The following is a 9,352-nucleotide window of genomic DNA, read 5'->3' as shown; positions in this document are numbered from 1 at the left end:
TGGAGCCCAGAAAAATAAAGTTAGCCACTGTTTCCCCATCTATTTGCCATGAAGTGATGGGACCGGATGCCATAATCTTCGTTTTCTGAATGTTGAGCTTTAAGCCAACTTTTTCACTCTCCTCTTTCACTTTGATCAAGAGGCTCTTTAGTTCTTCTTCACTTTCTGCCATAAGGGTGGTGTCATCTGCATATCTGAGGTTATTGGTATTTCTCCCAGCAATCTTGATTCCAGCTTGTGCTTCCTCCAGCCCAGCGTTTCTCATGATGTACTCTGCATGTAAGTTAAATAAATAAGCAGGGTGACAGTATACAGCCTTGACGTACTCCTTTTCCTATTTGGAACCAGTCTGTTGTTCCATGTCCAGTTCTAACTGTTGCTTCCTAACCTGCATACAGGTTTCTCAAGAGGCAAGTCAGGTGGTCTGGGATTCCCATCTCTTTCAGAATTTTCCACAGTTTATTGTGATCCACACAGTCCAAGGCTTTGGCATAGTCAATAAAGCAGAAATAGATGTTTTACTGGAACTCTCTTGCTTTTTTGATGATCCAGCGGATGTTGGCAATTTGATCTCTGGTTCCTCTGCCTTTTCTAAAACCAGCTTGAACATCTGGAAGTTCACGGTTCACGTATTGCTGAAGCCTGGCTTGGAGAATTTTAAGCATCACTTTACTAGCGTGTGAGATGAGTGCAATTGTGTGGTAGTTTGAGCTACCACGTCCGAGGTCAGGGGCAGCGACCTAGAGGAGCTACCTGATGCCCGAGGTCACAGGCAGCGGCTGAGAGGATGACTAGAAGGCTTGTATAAGAGTCCTGATGGGGGCACTGGTGGTGGGGAAAACTGGGTCTTGTTCTGATGGGCAGGGCCATGCTCAGTAAAAGCTGTGACAAACCTAGACAACATATTAAAAAGCAGAGACATTACTTTACCAACAAAGGTCTGTATAATCAAAGCTATGGTTTTTCCAGTAGTCATCTATGGATGTGAGAGTTGGATCATAAAGAAAGCTGAGTGCCGAAAAATTGATGCTTTTGAACTGTGGTGTTGGAGAAGATTCTTGAGAGTCCCTTGGACAGCAGGAAGATAAACCAGTCAGTCCTAAGGGAAATCAGTCCTGAATATTCATTGGAAGGACTGATCCTGAAGCTGAAACTCAATACTTCGGCCACCTGATGTGAAGAACTGACTCATTGGAGAAGACTCTGATGCTGGAAAAGACTGAAGGCAGGAGGAGAAGCGGATGACAGAGGATGAGATGGTTGGATGGCATCACCAACTCGGTGGACATGAGTTTGAGTAGGCCGTGGGAGTTGGTGATGGACAGGGAAGCCTGGCATGCTGCATCCATGGGGTTGCAGAGTCAGACGACTGAGCCACTGAACTGAACTGATGGGTGAGACTGTGCTCCCTTCCTGTTAGTTGTTTAGCCTGAGGTGACCCAGCCCTGGGGTCTAGAGGCTCTGTGTTAGGGTTGATGGCCACCTCCAAGAGGATTATGCAAAGGGGCCCCTTCCAGAACTGCTGCCAGTGCCCCAGTCCTTGTGGTGAGCACCTACCGATGCACGCCTCCACAGGAGACCCTCCAGGACTAGCAGGTAGATCTGGTTCAGCCTCTTGTGGGATCACTGCTCCTTTCATCTGGGTCTTGATGCACACAGGATTTTGTTTGTGCTGCCCTCCAAGAGTCGAGTCTCTGTTTTCCCCAGTACTGTGGAAATCCTGTAAGCACATTCCACTGACCTTCAAAGTCAAGATTCCCTGTCCTTTTGCCAGATCCCCAGGCTGGGAAGCCTGACATGGGGCTCAGAACCTTGACAACAGTGGGAAAATTTCTTAGGTATTCTCGTTCTCCAGATTGTGGGTTGCCCACCCGGTGTGTATGGGATTTTATCATGTCGGTGCCCCTCCTACCATCTCATTGTAGCTTCTTTGTCTTTAGACTTGATATACTTTGGGGTATCATTTTTTGGAGGGTTCCAGCATCCTCCTGTCAATGGTTGTTCAACAGCTTGCTGTGATTTTGGTCCTCTCACAGGGGGATATAAGCGTACATCGTTCTACTCTGCTATCTTGAACTGGAACACTGAGGATGCCTTTTAAAGTATCTTAGTAGCAGTGTGTTTCTATCTAGTTCTCTCCCTGTCCCTGTTTGTGCTGTTCAGTGCAATATTATTAGGTACATAGTTACAAAGATATTAATAATTGTCCTCTCCCGTTTGTATTTTTAAAATGTGGTGTTTGAAGATGACCTGATCTTTGTTATCTGTTGAATGTTTTTTGAAGTTTATAATCTTATTTATTTGTGACTCTGCTTATTCTGAGACAAGCTAGGTTTTCTTTTTCTTCATAAAAGAAAACCTCTGATAACCCTATTATGGGATTTTTCTTCAGTATAGTACAAATAAAATATAGTTTCCTAAGTGTAGATCTAAATTTCTTTGCTGTCCATATTTCTATAATGTTGAAATAATCCAAAATTTCACATCTGTGAATCATTTTAAAATTTCAAAATGTCAGTTATGTGTATCCTAAAAGGCATATAGTGAGCTAAGTTGTTGGGCTCGTGTTCAGGCCAGAAGCCACAATGAACATTGTTCATTTAAGTTTTCAGCCTTGGTCAAAAGTGTCCCAACTGAAAAGGTTTGAAAACCTTAAGGTGAGAACCATAATCTCCAAACGGAGAATTGGTGAGTTGGAAAGTGGTGTTGAAGAGTTTATCCAGAATGTAGCCTATAAAGACAAGGTTATAAAAAATATATAAGAAATTCATAATTGTGGGTGAAAAACTTAGTAAATCTAATGTACATCTAATTGGAATCCTTGGGGGAGGGGAATAGAATATGGGAAAGGCAGTGTTGAAAGAAATAGTGGCTGAGAATTTTCCATAATTGATGAGACATATGCCTGCAGATACAGAAAGCACAATACATATCATCAAGTAGAGTATTAAAACTGCAGAACATGAGAGGCATAGAGAAAATATTGGAAACACCCAAAGATAAAAGGCAGATCTTTCTACAAAGGGATGATGGGCAACATCAGTAACAACAATAGAAGCCAAAATACAGTGGAATGATATTTTCAAAGCTGAGATGAATATGTGAACCCATAGTTATTTGCCCAGAAAAACTGTTTTTCAAGAATGAAGATATAATAAAGAAAATTTTTGGTAAAATTGAGGGTGTTGATTACTAGGAAACTTTGATTACATAATTTCTAAAAGGATATACATCAGGAAGATGGAAAATGACCTTAGAATGAGGGTCCGAAATGCATTAGTAAAGGTGAACAAAGAAAATCTTCAGTAGGTTGGAAAGTATATTTTTTTACTTTTATGGCCTCTGCAGTTGTCAGAAGTGTTGTGGTCAGTCCATCAGTCATGTCCGACTCTTTGCAACCCCATAAACTTCTGCAGCACGCCAGACTACCCTGTCCTTCACCATCTCCTGGAGTTTGCTTAAACTCATGCCCATTGAGTCAGGGGTGCCATCCAACCATCTTACTCTCTTACTTCTCTTCCTGCCTTCAATCTTTCCCAACATCAGGGTCTTTTCCAGTGAGTCAGCTGTTTGCATCAGGTGGCCAAAGTATTGGAGCTTCAGCTTCAACATCAGTCCTTCAATGAATATTCAGGGTTGATTTCCTTTAGGATTGACTGGTTTTATCTCCTTGCAGTCCAAGGACTCTCAAGAGTCCTCTCAAAAGTGTTGTATTGTACAGTACTTTGAGGAAGTAAAGTGTAGTTCCAAAGGTATAGTGTAAATTACTTTGAACTTCCCAGAATCCATTCGCTTTTTCGTTTTGAAGCTGCATTGCTATTTGGGGAATTGACCCCAGATTCACTGCTGGACCCTCATTGGTCATGGCACCCCACTCCAGCACTCTTGCCTGGAAAATCCCATGGATGGAGGAGCCTGGTGGGCTGCTAGTCCATGGGGTCGCTAAGAGTTGGACACAACTGAGCGACTTCACTTTGACTTTTCACTTTCACACACTGGAGAAGGAAATGGCACCCACTCCAGTGTTCTTGCCTGGAGAATCCCAGGGACGGGGGAGCCTGGTGGGATGCCGTCTGTGGGGTTGCACAGAGTCGGACATGACTAAAGCGACTTAGCAGCAGTAGCAGCAGTCATAACAATCCCATTCTCCTTGCTAATTCAGTTGACTTAGGAACCAGGCCTAATTGATTTAGCTGGTGGCTGTTATCTTTATTAATTATTGATTCAGATGTGGCCATGTGACTGAAGTTGGCTTATTTAGACTAAAAGAAAACATTATTTTTTGATTGGAGAAAGGCGCATACTGGGTGAATCTAGATTGCTTGTCCTTGTGGTAAAAGAAATGTGCCTTCATGTGAAGTCAACAATAGGAATAGCAGTGTTGTGAGAAAGGAGAAAAACAGTAAGAAAATTTGATCTCCAATGATTTCACTGTATTTCAAAGTAGTACTTTACCCAGCCCTGAAGTTTACCCTATTTCTAGGCTTCATTTTGATGGGGCTTCCGTGGTAACTCAGTGGGTTAAGAATCTGCCTGCAATGCAGGAGACCTGTGTTCAATCCCTGGATTGGGAAGATACCCTGGAGAGGGAGATGGCAAGCTATATACAGTCCATGGAGTTGCAAAGAGTTGGACACGACTGTGCGACACACAGGCTTCATTATATGTGAAATTGTAGTTTACATTTATATAGCTTTTAAAATTATAATTTATTTAAACTCCACCCAAAACACCTCTCCCTCCTCCAAACACCTTTCCCCCAAAAAACAAGTTCATTAACACAAGAATAATTTCGATTCTGTACTGGGAGAGGTAGAAGCTATATACTCAATGCTACTCTGGCAAGACTAAATTAATTTTAGTTATCACATTTTATTGAAGCAACATTGCAAGATTAGTGTGTCAGAGAAAATGAGAGAGTAGTAAAGGGTATGAAAATATGAAATGTTAATATATGATCAGTGTGAAGAGTACTTTTGTCCTGATATAAGAAGATATTGAAAAGATTTAGTACTAGTATTCCACTTTCTAGTAATGTGGAAGAATTACTAGATTTTACATGATTTAGATGTCAAATCATGTAAATTGATTTTTTACATGATTGTAGAGGTCAAAAGTAGTTCCAATCAGTAGACATTCTGGAGAGGTAGCAATATAAGAAAGTTGTGATCTGTATATGAAATAATTTTCTAATGTTTAGAACTGTCTAAAAATGGGAGCAATGCAGTAGTGGAGAACTATCAGTGGAGACCTTGGGAGTAACTTTTTTCCCCTGAAATTCTTCTAATAGAAAACTTGTACAAGTACACAAAATTTAGGAAAAAATTTTCTACATGGGGTATGAGGTTGGATTATGTTCCTTTAAGGACCCCTATTATTTTATTATTATGGTTGCTAATCACTTATTATATTAGTAATATTGTCTTTCTGTTCTTTTAGCCTCATTACTTCTTTTCAAATCATAATCTTGTTAATGGCTCCTTACTAGCTAGAAATAAAATTTGTAATAAATATAATCTGTCCATACATACAATGTTTAAGAACTAAATATGAGTGATATAAAGTAGAAATAAAGTGAAAGTAAAAGTTCACAATTATTTACTGCATTTCTGAAACGTAAAAGACTTTTACTAAAAGAAACATTTTTCCTAAGTTAGGTAAAGACTTATTTGGCAACAAAACCAGATCTTAATTGTTAAGAAGCTTATTATATAGCCTTTATCCAGTTGGTGAATTCATATATTTTGCTGCAAAAATAACAGAATGTTTGATCACAGGTTGCTGCTCCAGACCCTGTTGGCATTGTTACTTAGTATATTTTGAAATCCAAATAATTCTGAATTCATAAAATATCTCATCTCATAGGTATTGGCTAAAATATTGCGGTTCTTTAACAAATATTTCAGCATGTACATGTTCCAGAATGATTAATTTAGAATACATAATAATCAAATGGTTGTACTTGTAATTTGCATTTAAGAGTAGCAAGATGACAAACCATTCTATTCAAGAAATACAAGAAGTTGTAGAGCAAACCATTCTGTACTACATGAGACAAGCAATGGCAGACCCCTTACATTTGAATATGACAAGAGGAGAGAAATAATTTTATTTTACAAGGAATAACATGCCTAACAAGTTATACACTGTTGTTTGAAGAGGAAAAAATGAGGAAATACAACATTTTAAAAGATGACCTGAGCCTTAGGTATTATCAAAATTGTTTCCTCTGTTATGATTTGAGGTGTGCTTAATCCATCAGTCATTTCCAACTCTTTGCCACCGCATGGACTGTATCCCACCAGGCTCCTGTGTCCATAGGATTTTGATTTGAGGTGAGATAGTGACAAAGTTTTAGGCAAAAGCATATCTCCTAACTTGAAATTCCACCACATATTGAAGCCTACCCTAGTACTTAATAACAGTTATATATGATCTTTGGAGACAGTATTAGAGTCATACTGGAAAACAATAGGCAATGCAAAAATTGTATAATTTCAATATGTAGGGTAAATGTTATTAAATATTTACATAAATATATTTATATACACACATTTGTATGTGGGTTTAATTCACAGAACATTCAAAAGTTGCATGGCATATAGAATAATTCTTCATTAATATTCCACAATATATTTTAAGAGTAAAAATAGATGGTGTTCCTTTTTCTCCTTTTATCTCATGTACAGATAGGACTGCATTTATTTTTTCCTTTTCTTTTTTTGATCTTTCACCATTTTGTCGTGACTGGTTCTGTTATATAGTCTTTTAATATTTGTCAGCCTCTGTTGTATCAGCAACTATATATGTCATTTAGCAAGTAATACTTAAAACATGACTTCCTACTTAAATAAATAAAATTTAGGGGCACTAGAGTTCTTTAAAAAGAAGACAAAGAAAAGTTAATTTGTGTTGTAGGCAGCCAAATTTTATGTCTGGTAATGCCCGGAAAGAATTTACAGCACTTAATATCCTTGTGTATTAGTGTCTTTCATAGTCAAGATTTAGTCTTAATAAAAGTGAGACACTGTGATGGGAAGGTGAGAATTCCATGACACAGGTTATGTTTTCTTTCCACTTAGTAAAATGTGGTTTCAAGTTTTCATCTTAAATAATAGGATATTTCATTAAATTTTACAAGCTGAATTACTATTATCCTGCTTTGTGTGTAGGCTACTGTTATACCTGGAATAAAATGTTAAACTTTTTCGCTTTGCGGCTGCAATATAAAGATAACTTTTCTAAATATTGTAGTTACTACACCAAAATAGGGAAAATCCCCTCTTTTAAGGCATTTATAAAATTATTAGATGACTTTGGATTTACCTTTAGGTGTCTTTAAATGCTCGTTTGTTAGTAATATATAACACGTCCTGGATCAGCAGTTATTTTTGAGACTCTACTGTGAACAGTGTAACCTTTTTCTAGTTGTTTTAAAATATAATCACAGTTCCTCCTGTTGTATTTTATCTGTTTTAAACTTTACCCCTGTAATGTTCATATAGAAACTGAATATGTAGTATACTACCAAATGCATATTAAAGTATTTGATTTTCATTGTATCTTTTAAAAACTTCATACATTTGCTGTTTTTTAGTAAAATAGATAATAGTACAGTCTTTTCATTGTGATGATACTCTAGAATTTGTTACTTCCTCCACTTAGTGGATGAGTGTTTGCAAAAATGATTCTTTAATGAAACAAAGATGAAGTTAGAAATATTCTGCATTATAGTAACTACCTCTTGTAGTTTGTATAAATGTAATAACCCATATGTATATATGTATGTACTTTTTAGAAAGAATCTTCAAGAGGGAGACATAGGGAAAAGGAAGACATAAAAATCACTAAGGAGAGAACTCCAGAAAGTGAAGAAGAAAATGTAGAATGGGAAACTAATAGAGATGGTGAGTTTCAAAAATCTTTGCTTATATAGTCAGTGTATTGATTGTTCACTTTGTAGGTTTTTCTGTGGGGTTCAAAACACTTTCTAGCTGTGATCTCCCTGTTGTTTCAGAATCTAATTGACTTGTGTGTCTTACTGAGTTATAAGGCAGGAAATAGCGTGTAGCTGAATAAAAGCCAAGAAAGCTGTTCTCTCTAGAACTTACCTGTTAAGCATCATGCTACTTTGAAATTTATTGCACTTGTCAATCTTTAAGTTTCTCAGTATCAAGGTTTAAGAGAATTGAAATTTATGTTTATTGTTTTCCATAAAATATTAAAAGTGAGATTTTTAAACCTTAAAGACCTAGGAAGATTATTTGCAAGAAATTGTTGGATTTCATCTTTCAAGAAAGTGATATCAGATGGTAACGGGGGGATTTGTTCATGGAAAATTAGGAAAATCACCTTTAAGTCATTGTCTTTTGACAAATAAGCATTTGTTTTCCACCCCATGAGTGTTCTGCCTTCTCTTCTGTGATCTAGAAGTTGAGCACTATAGTCTCACACTACCAAATACAGAGAGAGGGAACTCACATCTGTAGTTACACTGAGCATTTTAATATGATTTATATAATTATTTTAGTAATTCAGCTTTGTTACTCTACTGTAGTTGACAAAACTAAAGACTTTAGAATGTAACTTCCTTCCTCATCAGATAGCCAAAAACTTAGTCCAGGGGCTAGGAAATTATAGCTTGTGGACCAACCACCTGTTTTTGCAGTAGAATTTTATTGGAGAACAGCCATGTCCATTGGTTACGTATTTTCTGTGACTGCTTTTGAGCTGCAGTAGATGAGTTGAATATGTGTGACAGCCAAGAGACTGCAAACCTAAACTGTTTACTATAATATTTAAGAAATATCCCTGAAAACTTATAGACTAATACTTGAAAAGTACCTTAAGAGTTCAGTTCAATTGCTCAGTCGAGTCCGACTCTTTGCAACCCCATGAAATGCAGCACGGCAGGCCTCCCTGTCCATCACCAACTCCCGGAGTCCAGCCAAACCCATGTCCATCGAGTCGGTGATGCCATCCAACCGTCTCATCCTCTGTCATCCCCTTCTCTTTCTGCCCTCAATCCCTCCCAGCATCAGGGTCTTTTCCAATGAGTCAGCTCTTCGCATCAAGCCAAAGTACTGGAGTTTCAGCTTCAACATCAGTCCTTCCAATGAACATCCAGGACTGATCTCCTTTAGGATGGACTGGGTGGATCTCCTTGCAGTCCAAGGGACTCTCAAGAGTCTTCTCCAACACCACAGTTCAAAAGCATCAATTCTTTGGTGCTCAGCTTTCTTCACAGTCCAACTCTTACATCCATACATGACCACTGGAAAAACCGTAGCCTTGACTAGACGGACCTTTGTTGTCAGAGTAATGTCTCTGCTTTTGAATATGCTATCTAGGT

The 9,352-nt window shown here is 38.0% G+C and overlaps 1 protein-coding gene across 1 annotated transcript in view; it reads left to right on the top strand.

The window, feature by feature from the left end:
- The window catches only part of ZC3H13 (zinc finger CCCH-type containing 13), a 105,159-nt gene that overhangs the window by 24,183 nt on the left and 71,624 nt on the right, over window positions 1-9,352 (top strand). The window contains exon 5 of the mRNA XM_010854631.1: window positions 7,799-7,907. Within this exon, the coding sequence (XP_010852933.1) occupies window positions 7,799-7,907 (109 nt within the window). The remainder of the gene's footprint in view (window positions 1-7,798; window positions 7,908-9,352) is intronic.

The sequence above is a fragment of the Bison bison genome, unplaced genomic scaffold, assembly GCF_000754665.1.
Source record: "Bison bison bison isolate TAMUID 2011002044 unplaced genomic scaffold, Bison_UMD1.0 scf7180017864345, whole genome shotgun sequence".
In the NCBI taxonomy this organism is placed as follows: domain Eukaryota; kingdom Metazoa; phylum Chordata; class Mammalia; order Artiodactyla; family Bovidae; genus Bison; species Bison bison.
The sequence above is the reverse complement of the archived record's forward strand: the minus strand, read 5'-3'. Positions and strand labels throughout refer to the sequence as shown.